General features: G+C 39.9%; 1 protein-coding gene and 1 long non-coding RNA gene across 5 annotated transcripts in view; one reads left to right on the top strand and one right to left on the bottom strand.

The window, feature by feature from the left end:
- The window catches only part of bcar1 (BCAR1 scaffold protein, Cas family member), a 106,261-nt gene extending 86,805 nt beyond the window's left edge, over positions 1-19,456 (top strand). For all 3 annotated transcript variants that reach the window (XM_035157694.1, XM_035157692.1, XM_035157693.1), the window contains 6 exons: positions 6,760-6,909; positions 10,119-10,214; positions 11,653-12,042; positions 12,471-13,352; positions 14,812-14,901; positions 17,944-19,456. In XM_035157694.1, coding sequence (XP_035013585.1) covers positions 6,760-6,909; positions 10,119-10,214; positions 11,653-12,042; positions 12,471-13,352; positions 14,812-14,901; positions 17,944-18,489 — 2,154 coding nt within the window. In that variant the 3' untranslated portion in view covers positions 18,490-19,456. The remainder of the gene's footprint in view (positions 1-6,759; positions 6,910-10,118; positions 10,215-11,652; positions 12,043-12,470; positions 13,353-14,811; positions 14,902-17,943) is intronic.
- A 182-nt stretch (positions 19,457-19,638) lies between these two features.
- LOC124851882 lies at positions 19,639-21,757 on the bottom strand. 2 transcript variants are annotated; one of them, XR_007032718.1, is made up of 3 exons: positions 21,035-21,757; positions 20,312-20,359; positions 19,639-20,101 (listed from the first exon to the last, which is right to left on the bottom strand). It is a non-coding gene; the product is annotated as an uncharacterized LOC124851882 (long non-coding RNA). The 2 variants fall into 2 exon arrangements; XR_007032719.1 differs by having other exon boundaries at positions 21,113-21,757.
- Between the last annotated feature and the right edge of the window lie 1,171 nt (positions 21,758-22,928).

Below are 22,928 nucleotides of genomic sequence, written 5' to 3'. Positions count from 1 at the left end.
ACTGATGTAGGGAGACAGAGGTATGACCTCGCTGAGAGCCGAGGTCTGGCTGACCAGTGAAGTGAAGAACAAGAATACATCTTCCCTTCCCTGAGTGTGAGTCCTGCTGAGGGGGAGTGGAGAGAGGAGAGCAACCTACTGTTATCCCTAAAGACTCCAGCACTGGGAACATTCAGCTCCTGTGAAGGGAAGCAGCTCTACTCTAGCTGTGTGAAGGTACTGAACCACCGCTCTCTTACAGGAGTCAGGGAGTCGAGATGGACTGAGGGTTTTGGCTTGGACTCTTCCCATAATGGCAGCTGACGGGTCTTGTATAAGCCTCCTGTTGAGAAACGGATGGCTGACATCCAATGGAGGATTATAAATGGAGCAATAGCTACAAACAGATACAGAGCTCACCTGGACCTGAGCTCTGAGGAGGGTTGTCCTTTCTGTTCCCTTCCAGAAACTTTAGATCATTTAGTGGTGTCCTGATCTTTTTAAGCTACTGCAGGAGTGGGTGGGGGGTTTGGGAGAGGTTTTTTCTATTCCCTTCTTGGTATTTGGACCAAAATATACACAAAATAAAAGACAAACTCTGGTCTTAATGAACTTTATTTTTGCAACTGCAAAATTGGCAATTTTGAAAAGTCGCAAAAATAAAATGGTTTGAGAGGTTGTGAGAGTTGAGCATGCGTTCTTTAGACTGACTAATAACATGGATGATTTCAGGGCTGTGTGGGGTGTTGGACAGGTCCTGTGCTAAGTGGGGGAGAATGACTTTCTGGTTTTAAACTTTTACCAGAATAGTTTTGATTCTAGTGTTTGTGTGTGTATGTGTAGATGTAATGTGAACAATTTCAGAAATGTATCTCAATAACAGCATTTTTTTTAATGTTTTGAACTCTATCATCATGTCACCTATTGCAATCCATGGAAATGCATAATCTTTAAACACCAGTTTCTCACTCATGGATCAATCAAACTTTGTGAAAATCAATTACAGGCATCTCTATACTGTCTAGATGAAGTACAGAAATGATCAAAATTGTATCTAGATTACTATTATTATTATTTTTTACAGTAGCAATAGTCAGCAGCCCTGCAGACTGCCTTAAGTCATATTGTCAAGTGACATCGTGAGAGAAGTTGGGTCACCTGGCAGGTAGCTCATCAAGATCATCAAAATCACGACTTGACTTCATTGTCCAAGGTTGGGAGCTCAAATCCTGGTTGAAGCACAATAACTCTGCTTAAGTCTATTAATCTAAAATGTATCATGAAAAGCTCATTTTCCTCTTCCTGCTCTTTTTTTCATCTTCCTCCTATACTTCCTCAAAATGCCCGGCTACGACCCATTGCTGCTTTTAGTAGCTATAATTTTTTGTTATCTGTTTATAGGCATACGCCTACCTCCTCCTCAGGTGGTGAGGGCAGGCGCTCTCCTTTAGGTTCAGGGAGTATGACACCTGACTGTGAAGGTGGGTACAGTGAAAGCCGTCATTGACCTTAGCCTCATCCATGTTCTCATCATCTGCAATCTCGATATCAGTGTTTGGACTTTTACATTTTGTTTCCTTATTATGTTTATTTGCGATATAATTTTTTTTTTTAATGCACAAAACACATTTTACTTGCTTGTACAATCATCCTGTGCCACTGCACTTTACTTATAACATTTCATACAAACCACTAAAGTGAAAAGGTGTATATAACGGACACACTTTTTTAAATTTAATTTTAATTTACATTTTTTATTCTATTGCTTTTTTATATTTATTATATTTATTTATGCTCTTGTCTACCTCATTCGGAGGTGCCTGCTGCTGTAACAGCTGCATTTTTCTGGTGTGTGGATCTATAAAGTTTTGTCTTATCTTAAATCAGTTCCTTTTCGCTGGTCAACACTTGACTATGCTCCTCAGATGTTTTCTAATCATCACACACTTAGAACTGATCTTTACAAAAAACCTGCTGAATTCATATCAATGTTCCTGGATAAACGGGAGGTCACTTCTTCTACAACAATGAAGTTAAAGTTAATCTGCGGGAAGAACATGTCTGCAGGAGTGGGTTTCACTGTGTGTGTGTGTGCGTGCGTTCGTGTGTGTGTCCCCGCTTGTCTCTGCCCTTCTTCACACACAAACTGATAACCACATGGGATATTCACCATCTAGTCCTATATTGTAAAATAGTTATTAATCAATGATTTCGGATCAAGACTCCGAATCGTTCCAGGCACTTTAAAGGGATAGTTAATCTAAAAATGAAAATTCACTGCTTATCTGCTCACCCCTATGCCGATGGGGGGGTGAATGAAGTGTTTGAGTCCACAAAACACTTCTGGAGTCTCAGGGGGTCAACGTTTTTTGAGCAGAATCCAATACAATTGAAGTCAATAGTGAGTCCTTCTTCAGACGTAATTAAACAACATAAAAACCATAACATGTCTCCATACTGCTCCTGTGGTGTCATCAAAGTGTCTGGAAGCCCCGACATTCATATTCGACTCGAAACGGCATTATTTACATAGTGTTTTTAGCCTAAATGTCTGCTGATATCTTCCGACGAGGTTCATTCAGTGACCGTCGGAAATGCTAACTTCCGCTGGCTTAGCCACTTCTGTTGCACTTTTAAGCTTAAAACATGGTGCAAATTACCTCATTTCAAGTCGAAAATGAATTTCGGGGCTTGCGGAGACTTTGATGACACCACACAAGCAGTATGGAGTAATTTTATGTTTTTTTCTGTATTATTACGTTTTAAGATAGGTCACTAATCAGCTACACTGTTACCCCTCAAACTCCCAAAGTTATTTTTGTACTCAAACACTTGTGTTTTATCGCCCAGCCCTAGCTACAGTAAATTATCACCGATGCTGTTATAGAGTGGGAGCTTTACAGTCAGTGCTGTTAACATGTTTGGTTCTACAGTGTGACCAAAGTCAAAGCAGCTCTTTAACTGGTCATATACAAAGAGACACAGTGCACACATGAAGCACTTGTGCTTGTATTAAAAAGCATTATCAGTTAACAGTGGTGATAATACAAATAATGAATGATGTGTGTTTATTCTCCAGTGTGCACACGGAGAGGTGATCAATAATATAAATTATCAACTGGACAGAGGGCTGGGCACTGTGTGTGTGGCGGTCTGTGGGACCCATCTGGCACTTAGCTAAGGGTTGTCAATATTGTTGAAAGCTTTCTGACTATGAGCAAAGGGGAGTTTACATGAGCGAGTAAGTGAGTGAGTGAGTGAGTGAGTGTGTGTGTGTGACAGACTGAGAATCAGAGAGAAACCATGATAGAGATAAAAAAAAAAATACATCCTCAGCTTTCAAGGATTTTGTTAAACTGGTGGTGAAATTATTCCTCTTGAAGCCACAACAATATAATTCCGTAAAAAATATATGCCATGGGATGTGCTATGAAGTTGGAGAGTTGAAAGCAGAACGAGAGTGAGCAGCAGACACAGTAGTACAGACAGGTTGTCAGATAGATGGTTCTATCATCTGTCTCTGTCACATACACAGCATACCTCTGACAGCTGGGAGCTGAGCAAATATTAACAGAGAGCTTCTATTCATCAGGCTTGGAGATGAGTGAAATGAATCAAGGATTTGACTCACAAATACAGACAGAAAGATCTGTGGTATTTGGTCTGATTCAGATGAACTGTTTGGATTTAAACATTTAGATAAAAAATCATATTTATATATAAAGTTTTGTTCCTTGCCTGGTTTTATTTTAAGCACTTAGCATTTTTTTTATTGTGGAGACTTTTCTTTTTTTCTGGTCACTCTGATTGACTCATGTTACGAGAGTAATAGTTCATTTGATAATGATTTAATTTTATAATGCATCAGTTGGATGAAATCTTGTTTGAAAAAAGTTTAAACTGAAGTTTGACCAAGATGTTCATTCTTGGTCTGGACTAAAACTCAACTAAAATGGTTCTGTAATCAATCAATCAATCAAATTGTATTTTTACAGCCCATATTCGCAAATCACAATTTGTCTCAAAGGGCTTAGAAAGGCGTGACATCCCCTGTCCTTAACCCTCAACAAAAGTATGGAAAAACTACCAAAACAACAGCCCCAATTAAGAGGGGGGAAAAAACGTAAAAACCTCAGAGTGCCACATGTGAAGGATCCCTCTCCCAGGACAGGGAGAAGTGCAATATATGCCGCGTGTAGCTGAACTCATCAACAAAATTACACTATTTACAACAGTGATTAGAAGAAACAGTTTTTAGCATTATGGAAAGGTGTGTAAATGTTTGATAGAGATGAGGGAGCAGCAATGAAAATTTATGGCAGAATACTGTATGTGAGTAGAGTTATGGTAGAATATCTGAGTAGGTATACTGTATATCAAGCAGTCTTGTAATCATATTCCAATATCAGCCGCCACCGCGATCATGATCCACAATCCACCAACACTATCCACAATAACGATCCATCACCACTATCCATGATCAGGATCCACAATCCACCATAACGAGCCACAATCAGCTGCCACCATGATCACGATCTACCACCACTATACACGATCAGCTGCCACCACGATTACAATCCACAGCCCACCATCACGATATCTGATTAGCCATCGTGATGTCCATGATCACAATCTACGAGCCACCAATAATCCAATAATAATAATCATCATCATTATAATAATCACAGTACGGAAAGTGTTGGAAATTCGTTTGTGACAGACAGATAAACCTTTTGGTTAATAGCAGAATAAACACAATCACCTGAGTTTTAATGTTTATCTTATCAATTTATTTCATAAACATAAATGGTTACAAATCTTTCTGCATGTGTTTCAAAATAAAAGCACTCCAGCGTTTCTGTTGACCGAATACCTTCTTTTGTTTAAAAAAAGGGGTTTTATTGTGAAATATTTGCAGTAGCAGAAAATGCATGGCTTCATACTGTATAATACTGGTATTTATTTGAGTACACAGGACTTCTTTTATACAAGGAAATAGTCCTGTTTATGTCCATATTAATGCAAAGCCTATGTAAAAACATATTTGCTGCACCAGCAGCTCCATTGCAGAACATATTGTTGAACTGAGAAGGTAAATATTGTGCATTGAACAAATGCTGTAAATATAAATTGATATTAATGTGAATATTGTGCATTGAATAGATGAAGTTGCATAACTGCCTTTCTTTTTGTATATTTATGCTTGTACATTAATCCTTTAACAGAAATTGCTAAAATAATAAATATGACCCTCCTAAGTGGGTTTTTTGGAAGATATCAGGGAGGTAGATCTCAGTTTACGTTCGGAATTAAAAAGTGATGTTGGGCACAGAAAGGTTGGTGACCACTGATGTAAGGGCTCTGATCGGAAAAGCTTGGTCACCCTTAGTAACAAGCAGGGACCTGAAGTAACCAGACCAATATAATTATATGACCTTGCAATGTATATGGCTGTAACTATGACTAAAACTAACATGGACTTTTAATCTCAGGATTAATAAAAAATCGCTGACAAAATGAACACTAATCTGCAACTAGATACAATATTCCAGTGGTAAGTGGAGGCTTTTGTCTGCAGTTGTTGCTGGTAATATTTAATTTACGTGGAAATGTTGTAGCAGTCACAAATAAGGGAGAGAAAATTAGAATGATCGGAGGATACTAAAAGATCCTGCTGTGATGGGTACTTTTGTTATGTATATGTTGTATAGCACAGCTGTAGTGGTTTCATAGGCTTGCCAGTTGACTCTACACTCCAACCATATAATACAGAGTTTAAACAGGCACACAATGGGGCAGCCTTGTTCCCACGACAACTATGAAAGGATCTCTGCTTTGTTTTTATTGCCTCTATGTGTGTGTCTGTGTTTTCATGAGCCTGGACAACCTTTGCTCTCTATTCATCTACTGTGGAGAATCAATTAATTCTCATTCAAAGATGAAGATACCTTTTATTTATTTATCGATTTATTTATTAATTTTACTTCAGTCTGATAAAGGGACTGTTTGTGGTGTATTACGACCTTCAAAGGCCCATTGACTGTTTTAGATGAAGGCACTTTATGATATAAGCAAGGCACTTTGGGCCTGATCTACTAAATGTTTGTGTGTGTAAAAACGTGTGCAAACTTGATTTCCCCCGCAAAAATACATGCCAGCTGATCTACTAACGGTACACACTGAGGATTGCGTGCAAATTCAATTCCAATTCCATGGCATTAAATTTCGCTTTGCGCTTGCAGTCACTCTGCTCTCCTTAACGCTCCATGGCGGAAACCAGTAACACACGCAAAACACTCATTAGATACTACTGCCTTTACCATGTTTGTTGTTGTTTGCTGTTATCATTTGCACAATTATTTTTAGAAGATCACCCGCAAAACTCCCACCAACCAAACGTGCAATCTGTTATAATGCACCCGCAATTTAGCACTCTTTATTTGGGATCTTAGTAGATCAGGCCCTTTATCTTGATTATCTTTTCATTAGACTGATGTTTGTAGTGTGACTGAAAGCTGACACAATATTAAAGACTTTACTGGTCTTAATGTTGTGACTGATGGTTGTATATACTGTACTACATTCTGAACTGTCAGTTATATCACCAAACAGTTAATTTAGTTATTAAAGTAATTTTCCATGGCCTCTCGACTTGACTTAGTCAAAAATACATGATTAAACCACAACATAAATACAAACTTAATGTGTGTATGTTGTGTCTGATCAGTGTATATCTTGTGTGACTCTTGTTTTGACTCTTGCTTGTGTTCCTGTGTCCAGGTGGTAGTTCCTACTCGGGTTGGACAGGTGTATGTATATGACACTGTGAAACCAGACCAGGACGAGTATGACGTCCCACCCAGACATTCGCCTTCCATCCAGCAGGACATATATGATGTGCCACCCACCCGCCAGCAGTCCAACACACAGGTCAGTGTGTATGTATGTGTGACAAGGAGAGAGTGTGTCCATCCAACTACACAATAGATACGGCTAGATAGATCTATTCTATGACATTACACAAGTATGATTTAGTTTGATTGGCTTGCACAGTAATAATGGATTCATGTTGACTTTGTTGTGTAAACCAGCATATTTTTCTAATTCTTATCTTTTAAACCCCAAATTAGGTTTTTATCGACACTGAGTGTAAAACATTAAAAACATCACTCCCCACCATAGCCAACTTATATTAACATACATTCCGTACATTTAAATGGTTTGTGGCATTGCAACATTAGTAACTGGAAGGCCACTCAGAGTGTATTCCTCTGCCAAGGTTAACGCCCTATCCTGTCATGTAAAAAAAAAAAAGGGAAACAAAATTCCTCAATCTGCACATGTATCTGTATCTGCTCCAAAATGCAATGGGCTCTTTCATGGATCATGTCTAGGGCTAGAGCGGTCGTCCTTCAACAAGAAGGTCGGCGGCCCGATCCTGTCCCCATCTGCATGCGGAAGTGTCCTTGGGCAAGATACTAAACCCTGAATGGCCCCTCATAGAAAAAAGTGCTGCCCATAGATGCACTGTATGTATGAATGTGTGTGAATGGGTGAATGGCAAAACTGTACTGTAAAGTGCTTTGAGTGGTCATCAAGACTAGAAAAGTGCTATATAAATACAAACCATTTACCAAGTCTTACACCTCCACAAAAAAGCAAAAAAAGTAAAGTGATGCAGTGAGTCATTCTGCAACATATACGATATCACTCAAGAATTCCCACTATACACAATTTCAAATATATGTGTGTAAGTTATACATTGTGCCTATATTTGTTATTTTTATTTCCCTTGTGTACTCTGTTTGGATAAAAACTATGTTATGTGTTATGTTCCATAGCATTTTGACAATGACAATTTGACTTTTAAGGCTGGAACGCATATGTTTGAGTGTAACATATGCAATCATGGTATTGGTTATAATTAGTAGCAATAAAGGAGCTGCAGCAGTGTTGGTGATCTTGATTTGATGTGGAGGTCTGATGTTTTGGTCAAAATGTATAAATGTGTGATTGTGTTCTGTATACAGATTTATCAGCAGTGGGTCATATCAGAGCATTGAATTATTTTCCATTAAAGTACACAACTCAATACTATATCTGTACAAAATGAATATCTGATATAATATTCAACCTCACCCTGGATGGAAGTTTTGATGCTGACAAGCCCGAGAAAGGTCACTCAATTACGGCTATCGCAATTTGAGAGCTAGAGCTGCAGCAGGAGGAAGGGTAAAAGAAGTAGGCGCACAGAATGGAAGTATGAAGAAAACAAGATGACAATGCATTTTTTTAAGTCAGCAATCTGAGAGGTGAAGAATGAACACACCACAACACATGACACTTCATCAAAATGACTGCTGTGTGGAAGATGGCGCATGGTAGATGGTTCTGACCATAACAAGTAATCACACACACTCAATAAAATCACAGCTCAGCTTTGTGGCACATTGAGCTATTTGTGAACATTGTGCATCACACTCACTTGAGGTCTGTGGAGAGAGTGACAGCTGATTTTTTTTTCACTGGAATATAAGCTCTGACTGGAGTGTGGAAAAGGAAAAACTGTAGTATGTGTTAGAAGTAAAACTCTTTCCATCTGCATCTGCTAAATGGTCAAACTGAATTTGTTTAACAATAACTAAGATTGCTGAACCTTTACATACTGTTCGGGTCAAATTTGACCCATTTTGACATTTGACAGCAGTAAAAATACCCTGAATGGTATTCTTTTAGCCTGAAATTGTATGACTTTTCCTAAAGTGACATACATTCTTTCGTACAGGTGCTACAAGTTTTTGTACACTGAGGCTGTTCCAGATCAAATTTGACCCGTATCTATTGAAATGGATTTAGAGCCACCAGTGTGGGTCAAATCAAGGAAAATGGTGGTTTAGGGGAATCTTGAATGCCATCTGTGTGTATTTTTTATGGAAGAGTGGTAACAGAGTTGAAGGGGGACCTTGACACTGTCACGAAAACTGTCTGTGTTCCCACCATATTTGCCCAGGTTCCCACAGAGACAGGCACCTGCTGGTCTTTGAAGGGTCACGGGGGAATCTCGAAACAGTGAAAGAGTAAAACAGCATAGGAGTGATTATATATGTTGCGCATGAGGAACAGATGTTATACAGAGGTCAGAGGGTGCCTTGACACAGACACAAGATCTGCACCTGCAAGCATAAGCAATCTAACAAAATAATCTAAAAATAAACAAATTAGAATCCATTTATTCTGAGCTAACTGAGATCAATACATAGATCAAAAGAGGGGTTGTGGCGTCATAAGATTATAAAGGTAAGTGAGCTGCCATTTCAGTGACTGAGATTATGGCAGCTATAGACATACTGTGTAAGGGGCCCTTGATCTAATCTTCCAACGTGAGGAAGCAGATAGTGATTTGGAGGAGGATGTGTCAGAGCAGGAAGTCAACATGGAGGAAAACTCTGATTTCAGCCCCTCTGATGAAGATGACACAGAGAGAGGAGCCGGCAGAAAGGGAGACATTTATTTCGAAAAACAATTATATCAGTTGGTCCTCACACTGTAAAGCAGCACATGATATTGTGTAATAGTAGATGCTTTAAAACCTAAAAAATACACTCTTCTTGCGCTCTGAAACATTAATTAAGGATTAATAATCCATTTATTAATGTCAGATAGGCTATTTATACATTCTTAATGGATTCTGTAGTTCAAAATTTGTTATAGAGACCAATTATAAGGGAATTCAAAATTTACCCAGACCATACTGTGAAGGCATGTAAGGGTTAATAGTGGTAGGATTGTTCCACACCATACACTCATTCCATTAATACCTCTACAAAAACCCTTGTGAGTTTTTAATTTCTCATTACGCTTGTGTAACCCTAACCCCCTATCACTTCAGTTCCAAATGGCCACATTGGAGGTCATCAGCTGGGTGGTCGATGATGTCTGATGATGTTTGAAATAATTACCACATCTGGCACAGGCAGCTACACTGAGTCATTTATCTCTCTCATCTTGTCTGTTATCTAAACTGTAGTCAGGTGTAATGCTGAACACTTAAATCTAGGGCTTTATGGAATTGCTGCCTGTTGCAATGATTTGTGTATATAACAACATGTTATTAATGTCTGTCTTGTCCTTTGTGTTAGGTGTATGACACTCCTCCCATGGTGGTTAAGGGGACCTCTGGTGGTCAAGAAATATATGACACCCTAGCAAGTACAGAAAAGAACACACAGCAGACAGTAAGTCTTTGCACTGGAAAGTTTTTCTGAATGTATGTATGTCACAGATATGGAGTATGGCAATCTTGTTACCATTGCTTGCATTTAAGTTTTATTTGTTTAAATATGGCATAATGTACCCATTATGATGTGGTATCCTGTACAGTATATACTGGAAAACTGCAACATGTCAGAATTTCAGGGATAGAATGAAAACGTCCTGCATTTACCTCTAACCTAAGAAAGAACAGTGTCAAAATGCAGAATTTTTTTTCTTGAAGATGCATATAAGGTACAAGTTATCCTAGAAAACCACATCATGAAAGATCATTGTTTAAAACGCAACCTAACAACTCCCATGTTTCACTGCTTGGTTAACACAGCCTACATTCAATACGAACTGGCTGAATTGTCTCATACAGCACATGCAAGGTGCTGCTCTTCCAACAGGAACAAATTATCTAAGAATACCATCACAAAAATCAGGTTAGATCAGTCTACAGCAGTGCTAGCAGCTCTGTGGTGAGATTAGTAGGTTTATTGTCACCACCTTGATTAGCATGCCAACATTTGCTAATCAGCTCTCAACACAAAATATATGTTTGTATTCAGGTCAGTGGAATCAGTACAAACCTTTCATTTCACATCAATGTAAGCATCAGACAAGTGAGAGTCATAAAGCACAATTTTCACACATTTTCTCTGTTAGCTCTGTAAAGCAGCCGTGTGGACCTTGAGAGGCACCATATAAATCAATGTCAAAATCATTATTCTTCTTATTATTAGTAGTAATGGTATTAGCAGTTGTAGGTTAAGTAGTAGTAGTAGTATTAATTTATGTATTTTTCTGATGCATTTTTTTAGTAATTGTGATGATACTGTGACTAGAAAAACACAGCAAATCAAATCAAATTTTATTTATAGCCCATATTAACAAATCACAAGTGTTCAGTTTTAAAAGATGCCAAAATTTGCCCTTGTAACAACACATATTGGATTATACTAACTATTTATAAAAATACAGTTGTGTTGCTGACTCAGCAAACTAAGGTGATCTACGACCTCATTTGGCAGCATATTACTAGAAGCATATTATCAGCAGCATAAATTGGCTTCTGATGTAATACAATTTTATATATATGTATAAATATAGATAGTGAAAATAATGTTTTCGAATCAACTCATGCGTACCATATTTCATTATATGAATACAAACTGTATAACAGAATTATTCAAATATTGTGATTACAACTGATCAGATTTAAATACAAGCAAATACACAGTTGTCAGTGATCAATAGCCTGAATTTATTCCAGACATGATGAGATGCGGGTAGATCTGTCTGTGAAGTCCTAGCAACTAAAACCATTCATCTTAAAAAACAAGTGAGTGACTGTGCTGTAAAGTAAATCAAAAACTTAATGTAATGCAGAATATTTCTCTCCCACTTTCTCTTTAGGTCTATGACTTCCCCCCATCTGTCAGTAAAGATGTCCCTGATGCCCAGCCAATCAGAGAGGAAACCTACGATGTTCCTCCCCACTTTGCCAAACTCAAACCCCAAGTCCCCGTCCCTCCTAGCCAGTACCTGCACAAAAACCTGAATGACAATGACAAAGAGCCACCCATTCCAGAGGACGTGTATGATGTCCCGCCCCCCATTCTGACTGAAAAGCATTATCACAGAGATAGGAGCGGGGTGAGCCAGGCCCCCCAGGAGATCTATGACATCCCAGCCAGCCTGCGGACTGGAGGTCACCCCACCCAGGATGTCTACGACTTCCCCAGGGAAAGAGAGGAAAGAGGAGGAGAGAGGGGAGATCACTATGTCTACGATGTCCCACCACAGGTAGGTAGAGATAAAGGGGCAGGCCCACATTTCAGGAGAGATGTTAGCAAAAAAGGTACCGTTAACCTGTTTTTGATTTTACAACAGTCTCCTCTGAGCCTTAGTCTCTGTTACTGTACTCCCTTAGATTTACTGAAATTACTCAATGCTCTACTGTCAGGGTTCATCTTGGATTTTTAAGCTTTTAATTTGCAGGGGGACTTTGAATGATTTAAAATGTTATGTTAATTTATCCGTTCTTCCATATTGTAGTTTGGTTTCTATTTGTTTATGAAGTTTGTAATCGTTTTTATTCAGGTTTTGTCTTCATATTTTACATCCTAGCTTTTGTTGATTAAATATACACTGCTACCTTAGCTCAAAGGCAGGAAATTGGGAGAAACTGCTCGCTAAGCTTCTGTGCATCCTGCCTGGTATCTGTTTTCCAGGTTGTGCGTGATGCCCAGTCTACCAGTGAGGAGCTTAACATGTCCTTCAAGCGGCTGTCTGCCTCGAGTACTGGAAGTACACGGAGCAATCACTCTGCTTCATCCTTAGACATCGTCTCTGTCCATGACACCTCATCTTCCTCCTCACTTCCTGCTCCTGGCTGCATTTCAGGGAAACCCCTCATCTTGGACCTGGAGCAGGCCATGGAGCGTCTGTCTCGCCTGCAGCAAGCCGTTGAGTCCAGTGTTTCCCTCATGATGTCATTCATCACAGGTAACTGGAGAAGCCCTGCTCTCCTGGAAGGGAACCTTTCAGCCATTCATCAGGCCGCAGACCGGGTGCGTGCCACTGTCCGAGACTTCCTAGAATTTGCCAGGGGGGCTGTGGCAAATGCCTCCCAGGCCACAGACCGCTCTCTGCAGTCTAAACTGGGCCGTCAGGTGGGGAAGATGGAGGAGGTCTTCCAGAGTTTGGTTCAACACAGTCAGAGCTTAGACGCTATTTCCTGGTCACACATGGCACTCACAGCACCACCACCGGGAGGGGATGATTTAGATCGAATAATCATGACAGCACGGGGGATCCCAGATGATGCCAAGCAGCTTGCCTCCTTTCTCCACGGTAATGCTTCTCTTCTCTTCAAACGGACCAACCGGCAGCAGCAGCAGCTGCCACTTCCTCCAATCCCAGGGGAGATCAGCAGTCACACGACAGGATCAGGTAATGGGAGCTATCAGGGAGGGGAGAAGATGAACATACAGTCAAGACCCCTCCCCTCACCACCAAAGTTTACAGCTGGAGAGGAAGAGGAAGGTGTGAACAGGCCATATGAGACCACAGAAGAAGGCTGGATGGAGGATTACGACTATGTGCATCTACAGGTACACACATTCACACACACAGCAACATATGAGGACAATGACTGACACAGTGAATTTGTAACTGTGTTGCTGTGGTTTCCATTATGATAAAAGTTTATTGTTACTACCTATTACCATTGACCATGTAATTTCCGTCAGGATTAAAACCATTTATTGCATCATGAAACTCATAGTTTAGCAGTGTGTCAGCATCTCTGTTACATGATACTCTGCAAATGTGAGGAAGTCTGACACAAACTGTGCCTGTGAACCCATATCTACAGATGGTGGTTATATGAGACAGGTTGCTAAACTTTGTATGGAATAAAGAAAGTATTTATGAGAATATTGATAACTGATATTGATTAAGTTGCGATCACATCCGAATAAAAAATATAGCTTTCTTTCCTAATTCTCATTAATGAGATTTTAGTTTTCTATTGGTAATTAGAATTTTTAAGCACTCACACCTACACACGCATTAACACAGTAGTTATATAATTTGTCCATTCGTCTGTCGTTTCAAGAGGCATTATGTTTTTGGGTTGTCCGTCCGTCCCATTCTCATGAATGTGATATTTCAGGAACGCCTTTAGGGAATGTCTTCACGTTTGGTACAAACATTCACTCTGACTCAAGGATTAACTGATTTCATTTTTGGTAGCCAAAGGTCAAAGGTAAGGAATTTCATATACAGCTAAATTCACTTTGACTCATGGATGACCTGATTAGAATTTGGTGGTCTTATTAGTATTACTATGTACACGGAACCTGCACTGGTTAGCATAGGCATAGAACCGCAGTGCTGTAATTGTAGTTATTGATCAAAAATAGTTTTTGTTTTAAAAGCTGCGGGTTAAACGTATTTGGTCAACAGCAAGGCAAGAGTGCTTTGAAACAGGTGCAGAAAGTATCGCAAACTATTTATGTTTGTGACATATTTGACAGATAGACATTAAAAGTATGGTGAAAGATAATTTTTGCTGTGAACCGTGTGCGGTACAATTCTATAGAAGAGCAGTGTGGCTCACGCGCCTGATGCACTCTACTCACACAGGCAGTGTGGTCCAAGCATTGCCATTGCAGTATGAAAGTGAGTTAAGTCATAGTTTTGTTGACAAATTTAACATTATGCATGATGTTGTAACATCTTCATGTCTGCCCGAATAACAGAGATATACTCATATAGTCATGCTTTTTACAAATTGTCTCTGTGAGGGACAAACTCACTCTCCCTAACACACCTATCATGATGAATGAGTACATATGCCTGTGAAGAGTAACAACGTTTTTTACAAAGTCTATGCGTGTGCTTCGTGAGGAGATAGTACCAGTGACTGATTTTGCAGTTCCACTTAACACCATTTGAGGGAGACAGAGGCAATATATTCATGACACACCTATTGATCCACAAAGATTTGTTTCAAATTAACCAGCACAAGTGGTGTAACTGCTGTGTGTCTGTGTGTTGATGTGTTAGGGAAAGGAAGAGTTTGAGAAAAACCAAAGACAGCTGCTGGAGAAAGGCAACATCATCCGCCACAACAAGACACAACTGGAACAGCAACAGGTATGTGTGTGAGCGAGTAAACATAGAAGCTGCTTTAATTGTTACTTGGCCACTCAGAGACAAACAAAGTCCACAATAAAATAACAGGTGAATATGATGATGTTATGAATTTGTTATGAGGCCAAAACTATACCTGAAAAAGACAAAAAGCTACCAGTCTTGACATACATAGTTAGTACTATTTATTTGAAAGTGAATTGGTTGGTTGGTTTAACATTTAAGGGAAATAATGAAGCCAGGGGCTATTCAACCATATGTACAGGGGGAAACATCATTTAAGAATTTACATTTCTTAAAAGTGAAAAATTGTAATATCACATTGACAGTAGTATTCAGATACTTTATAAGGTTTTGGTCAGTTGTCTCCTATTTCTCTTGATCATCTTTAGGGTGTTTATACACTATAGATGGAGTTCATCTTTGGTAAATTCACATATTGAATGTATATAATGTAGAAAGACACATCTGTCATACAGCTGCAAATCAGAACAAACACTAAGTCTTGAGGTGGAATGAGCTGCCTGCTGGGCTCAGAGACAGGACTGTGTCAAAGCACAGATCAGGGGAAGGTTAGAAACAAAGGAAGAAGTCTGTAACAATCAGGATTCTTCCTATAGTTGGCTGCCAAACTGAGCAATCAAGAGAGAAGCACCTCAGAAACAGAGGAGACCAAGAACCTGATAATCATTCTGACTGAGCTCCAGAGATCCTGTGTGAAGATGAAAGAAACTTCCAAAGACACAACCATAACTATAACAGTTCACCGAATAGGGGTTTATAAAACATAATAAACATAATCATAATCAACTGATAAAAGCAACTAAAACTCTTTAAATGTCAAGCAATCAATAATCAATAGTTCAGGCATTACAATAGAAAGGAGTTCAGAGAGCTGATCAAGAAAGCCTGACAGATTTCAATCTGTTGATCAAAATGCACAGTGTTTTAAGATACCCTCTAATAATGTCATCCAAAGTTCCAAAGGATGAAAAGTCACCCAAGTAGAGAACACTTGAAGTTATTACAAACAACTGAAAGTCCTCCCCTCTACCAGATCATCTAGGCCTGTTAAAAAAGATGAGAAACTGCATAGTGAGGTTTCTGTCAACGAGCCAAAGTCCTCAACATTAAGCAAGGTTTCTGATATCATGATAATGTAAATTATGCACTCTGGATACTGTTTTTGGGGAAGTTGTCTTAACTACAAGGGAGAGCAAGATCCGTGTGCAAGTGGGGAGAGGTGGGTGGGTGTCGATATGCAACGGGTAGTCAGGGTGAAGGAGGGTTCAAGACAGTAGAATGCTGAATGTTTCCAAAAGAGATTAAAGTTGTCCACAAAAGCTACATTGCGGGCAGCACGTGTGGAAACAGAGTATGGTTAACAGCTGTAGGTTTCCAAAGAGATGTTGGAGAGTGACCAGAACTAGTCACTCTGTTGCAGAAGAAATTTCAAAGAGAGACCCTTGACTCTCGCACTGTAAAAAACAAGATTATCTTATCTTGAAAGGGCATGAGACCACAGGGCCATGTGCGCAAACAGAAATCACAGAAACTGAAAAGAAAATTTAAGATGTCAAGAATGCCTAAACAAAAATCTAAAGACAGGAAGTACACTAAACTGAAACTGTAAAACAAGATGTTATATTTAGCAGTTTAAGCAGAGGATACAAAATAACAATATATGGGATGCAGTTACACGTTCAGTTAAAGGTGAATCGGGAAAAGTCCCACAGTTGATTATGTAAAAAGTTGTTTGATCTCAATTCTGAAGTCAAAATATTTGTAAACACTAAAGGGAGAGGGGTAAGGGAAAAGGGAAAGGGAGGGGGGCAGGCTTGACAGAGTTATCTGAGCTGGAACAGCGTATCATTGGAAACACAGTGCTGCAAGGTAACCCTCAGTTGAGCACCAACCCCAACCTGGTACAGAGCAGGGTTTCTGACAAAAAATGTCAATGATATTCGGTTTGGGTTCAGGTCAGTCACTGGCTGGGCTTATTTTTTATACACTGCTCATGTCTGTAATCTGGGAATACAAGCACTTACCATCTGTGTAAGGGACAGGGAAAAACAAACTTCAGGATTGGGTCAGGTTCGGACACAAAAAACTGAATCCCTTACGGGCTCATGTCTCGGTCGGTTAGTTTTCTCTTAGGTTCTGAAAGACAGAAAAATGGGACCTGAGCCGCTTTCTGATCTGGACACCGACCTGGGCGCTGTCTGGTGCGGTTGCATCTTGTGGGTCATGTTTTTGTCTTCTCAGTTTTTCAAGGGTTAAAATTGAACGGCACATTTGAAGTAAAAGCTGTATCTTTAAAACCATGTAACATGTGACACATTTAATATGAAAACGCCAGTGTGTCACAGCTAAAGATGGGAGACTTTTTTTGTAATTTAGTGCTCACATGTCCATGTGGTTAAAATCTTTAGACAAAAAAGAAATTAATAAAAATTATGCATGATGCGTTTTAGTCTTGAAAATGTATTCTAAACTTTAAGCCACATACAAGCAATACATTATAAAAAATAAAATTATATGGTAATTTAAATCCCACCATACACCTTTATAATTGAAGATTATTTTGCACAAGCATGGGCGAGTCAAGTTTGCTCTTGAGTGTGCAGAGATTCTGTTCTTACATAAAAACAAATCCCAGATAAGAAAACATTGGTAAGTGTCAAAATCTCGGTGAAACTGCGTAAGTAGGTTTTAAGAAGAAATTTCTTCTCAATAGCAGTTGGTGAATGAGGCCCATTGTTTTTGATTAATCAAATATCACTATAAAATGTCCAATTTAGTTGAGGATGCACATCAAATGTTCCCAGACTCAGTGATTCAGTTTAGAAACATACAGAACAGAGATAGGCATCTAGTCTTGGCATTTCAGAAGCTGAATCAGAAAATCAAAAATTATCTTCAATATTTAGACATTGCATATTATCAAAATTGTTGATTTTTTTCGAACAATTGACCAACTGGCTAATTATTATAGATCTAATAATATTACTCTTTATTATTCACTGTCCCCTCCTCTTCCTCCAGATTAAACAGTTTGAACGGTTAGAGCAGGAAGTCAGCCGGCCTATCAACAATGACATGACGGGTTGGGTCCCGCCCCCCCACCACCCTCTGGCCGACCAGCTAGCCCAGAATGGCCCTGGAGGCCTCTCTTCCTCCAAGCTCTGCCACGGCGACCAGCAGCTCCTCCTGTTCTACCAGGAGCAGTGTGAGCAGAATGTAACCACGGTGACCAATGCCATTGACGCCTTCTTCACCGCTGTCAACTCCAACCAGCCGCCCAAGATTTTTGTGGCACACAGCAAGTTTGTCATCCTTAGTGCACACAAGTTGGTGTTCATCGGTGACACACTGTCACGTCAGGCCAATTCTCCTGAGGTTAGGTCACGAGTGGCCCAGAGTAGCAACATCCTCTGCGAGAAACTCAAAGACATTGTGATCAGTACGAAGACAGCGGCACTTCAGTATCCTTCCCCTGGAGCAGCCAGAGACATGACTGAGAGGGTGAGGGAGCTGGCTGGGTATACGCAGCAGTTCAGGATGGTGCTGGGACAGCTGCTGCTTATGTAGGGGTTGACAGGGGAGAAGAAAAAAAACAATGACACAAAATGAGATGTCCCAGGAACATGGGGTAATAAATGCTCCCTGTAACTCGGCGTGGACGACACTGTGTACACCCTTTCAGTGTGAGGTTGGAGACCCTCGACCGGAAGAGGATTTCCATTCATTCTGTTTCTTACATGAAGTCAGGGAAACCCTGACACCCTGTCTGGGACTGGGAGGCTGACCTCATATCCATCCTCTGCTCCCTCCCTATCTCGCTTTACACTTTAACCATTCCTCTTTCATCACAGCGAGCATTTTATTCTAGACAAAATAAAAATAAAAAAATTATTATCAGTGGGCTGGGCCAATGGTTGTAAAATAATCATTGTAAGTATTTAGGGTACATATTTAGTCAGAAAACCAGAACAATAAAAGACTACAGAACTGCCAGTGTATAAATATAAATATTCGGCTCTTTTTTTCAATAAGATCAAAACATAAATGTAGTTTTTGACACTATCGATAATAATAATATAATAATATTGCTATACCATTGATTATGGCTCTGATTCTTGATCCTTGTATCTTTATTGTTATTGACATGTTATTTCCAGATGCTATGGAGCTACGTTGTAATACCTTTATGCTCTTCCATCCCTGACAAAGGCACACTTTTCAAGAAAACACTGGAGCACACAGCCATCTTTAAAGTTCACCTGATGAAAATCTGACAGCTCTACATGTTGCCATGTTGCCTCAGAGTTTGAGCAAGGTGTCCACATTAAGTCCACCAGTGCAGGCAACACTGCTGCCAAAAGATGTCAACATAACTGTACAGTTCCAGTACTGTAGTTATTAAAGATTATCTCAGTGCTATGCTTTTTTTGTAAATCTATATGTCGGTTGTTTTGTAAGAGGCATGTATCAGAGAAAAAGCGTGTAAAGGGTTAAGGATAAACAAATGAAATTAAACCAGTTTTTTTCTTCTTTTCTCTGACACTGATTATTTTTGATGTATGTTCAGTCTGGAATGAAAACCAGTGAAAAATGTTTGGTCCATGTACAGAAGAAGTTTTACATTAAACATAGATTCAAGATCACAGAAAACCTGCAGCTAAATTGGGTTTCATTTTTGATTGTAAAATTCGAGGAGTAGAAACACAATCAGAAAGATTCCAAACAAACCAACTGGTCAGTCAGTTATTTTATTAAGAAAAGAATAAGATAATGACCCAAACTATCCATCACAGTTTAAAGGGCCTAGTTTCTTTGCTTCCAAATTGTCAAAAGTTTCAGCCTATGTTGTTTAAAAGACAATAGTTTAAAATGTCCCCCTGAGCAGAGTAACTTCTTCAGGACCTGATCAAGCATGGTTTTAAGTTAGTTCCACATACTGCACAATTAAAAATAAATACTTTAAAAGTTAAACGATCAATGAACACAGTGCGCTACATAAGCAGTGCATCTGAAAAGCAGATAGAACCCCAGAAGAATCAGTGTGATCCACATCATGGCATGTCTATTCGTTGATGATCCTGTGGAAGAAGGTGCTCAGATCCTGCAAGGGGCATTTACACCACCGGCCCTGAGGGTTTTCAGAGACTGGACCAATCCGCTGGGCTTTGCTAAGGAGTACCTGTGGGAGAGGTAAAGATTCAGTAGACCCAGCATAGCCTACTTATGTAGTCTACTGGAACCTCCCATGAGGAGGATTGCCGAAGTCAAGCCTTAACAACGGTGCAGTCAGTCTGCATAGTTCTCCGTTTTTGGTACATTTGTGTATGGTGTAGGAGATGCTAAACATCTCTCAAAGGCAACGGTATGAAGGGAAATGAGGAGAGTTTACCTTGCACTGAGGAGGTTTTTAAATATCTTCATAGTTTTCCCAGGCCATCTGCATACATAAATGATCAAGGAGGCATTTTATTCCATTGCAGGTAGGTGCTGTTCACATAAATGTACAGTATTCTAAAACATGTCTGTACATTAACTTAATTCTCTCGTTCAGACTTCCCTAATGTCCTTGGTGCCAAAGACTGCAAGCATGTGCGTATTGAGACCCCAGCTGGACTTGTGGAGGCAGACTATTTAAACCGAAAATCTTGCCACAGCATAAATGTACAGGTATGTATTGTGGACAAATGTTCATACAGTCAGAGCAGGAAAAAAAATAATTTCACTTCCTAACAAATATATTAGAGCACTAAAGGGTAGGCTAGCTGCCAAACAATCTTACACAATATCAGACCTAAAGTTCAAATTATTCTAGAATGTGAAACAAGTATTCACATAATCATGACCTGGATTTGACATTTAGAATGACTGCACCAACGCTTCTTAGTTATGCTGAGCTTTTTTAACTGTACCCTCTATCAAATTAAGTGAGTCGCATCATTGATATTTACTTTCTATGCTGTCAGACGGACGTACGTACTACGGTAAGCGAATTGCGTCATTTCCTGCCGCTGGTGGTGGCTGTTCTCTCTGAACTAGCTCCTCTGCTAACACAGCTATTTATCTATATTAATACGGCTAAATTGCCGGTCTATAGTTAAACATCCACACATACCAACCCCTACTCTTTGGTGCTTTAGCGATTCTGTGTCTTTCCATCTGCGTGTCACCGGATTCTTCTGTTTGAGCTCACCCTCGTAGTCTAATATAGAAGCGATGGCATCTCTCTCTCCCTCTTGCTCCCCTGCTCTCTCCTGCTCCGAGTGTCTAATGTTCACTTACTCCTCTGCCTCCTTTAACAGTAGTGGTACATGTAACAAATGTAGTGTATTGGTAGCGATGGAGGCGAGGCTTAGCGACTTAGAAGCTCGGCTCCGCAGCTTAGAACCTCCGTTAGCTGTAGTTAGCCAGCCCCCGCTAGCCGCCGCGGAGCCACCTAGCTTAGCCCCAGCTAGCACTCCCTCGACTTCTCCCAAGCAGCCAGGAGCCCAGGGCGGCTGGGTGACTGTCCGGAGGGGGCATAGAGCTATCTTTAAAAAGCCCACGATTAAAGACCAACCAGCTCACGTTTCAAATAGATTTTCTCCACTCAGCGACGCACCCGTTGAGAAGCAAACTCTGGTCATTGGTGACTCGGTTCTGAGAAACGTGAGGTTAGCGACACCAGCGACCATAGTCAATTGTATTCCAGGGGCCAGAGCCGGCGACATCGAATCCAAACTGAAGCTGCCTGCTAAAGCTAAACGTAAATACAGTAAGATCGTAATTCACGTCGGCAGTAACGACTCCCGGCTTCGTATGTCGGAGGTCACTAAAGTTAATGTGGAGTCGGTGTGTGCTTCTGCAAAAACGATGTCGGACACAGTAATTTTCTCTGGCCCTCTCCCTAACACAACAGGTGATGACATGTTTAGCCGCATGTTGTCTTTTAACCGCTGGCTGTCGAGGTGGTGTCCTGTAAACGGTGAGGGCTTTGTAGACAATTGGCAAACTTTTTGGAGGAAACCTGGTCTTGTTAGGAGAGACGGCGTTCATCCCACACGGAGGGAGCAGCTCTCATATCTAGGAATATTACTCAGTCTATAAAATGACAACCCACAGTTGGAACCAGGAAGCAGAGCTCCAGTGCTAAACACTTTTAACCAATTCTATCAGACCATAATTTAATAACCTTCGAATTTTCATTATCAGAATATATGCCACTAATAAAAAAACTCATTTTCTAGATGCCTACCTGATAGTGCTGTAGCTAAATTTAAGGAAATAATTCCAATTACATTTAAACCCGTATTATCTGTCGATATAACAACTTCTTTAAAAACCCTAGCTCCACTGAGATTGACCATCTTGTCGATAGCTCTGTAAAGTCATTACAATTAACATTAGACTCAATAGCGCCTCTAAAAAAGAAATGTGTGAAACATAGTAAATTAGCTCCGTGGTATAATTCCAAGACACATGAATTAAAACAAGCGTCAAGAAAACTAGAAGGGAAGTGGCGCTCCAGTAACCATGTTGAATATCTCCTAGCCTGGAAAAATAGTGTTAAAGCATATAAGAAGGCCCTCCACAAAGCAAGAGCTGCCTACTATTCCAAATGAATAGAAGAAAGAAGAAATAAAAGAAACTTAAAAACAACCCCAGGTTTCTCTTCAGCACTGTAGCCAGGCTGACAGTCACACCTCCACCGAACCCAGTATTCCTCGATCCCTAAATAGCAATATCTTTATGACCTTCTTTAATGATAATAACTATTAGAAATCAAATCAAACATCTCCTGCCCTCAATTGGCACTAACACCCTATCAAGAACAGAAATCTCAGAAACGGCTGAGAATCTTACCAATTATTTAGACAGCTTCTCTCTGATCACCCTTGATCAGCTGACCAAAATAATCTCATGTTCTAAACCAACAACTTGTATCTTAGATCCCATCCCTACAAAATTACTTGAAGAAATTCTGCCCCTAATTTATCATCAGGATATGTACCACAGTCCTTTAAAATAGC

Source organism: Hippoglossus stenolepis, chromosome 5, assembly GCF_022539355.2.
Source record: "Hippoglossus stenolepis isolate QCI-W04-F060 chromosome 5, HSTE1.2, whole genome shotgun sequence".
Taxonomy (NCBI): domain Eukaryota; kingdom Metazoa; phylum Chordata; class Actinopteri; order Pleuronectiformes; family Pleuronectidae; genus Hippoglossus; species Hippoglossus stenolepis.
Note: the sequence above shows the minus strand (reverse complement) of the source record. Positions and strands in the feature narration are given on the sequence as shown.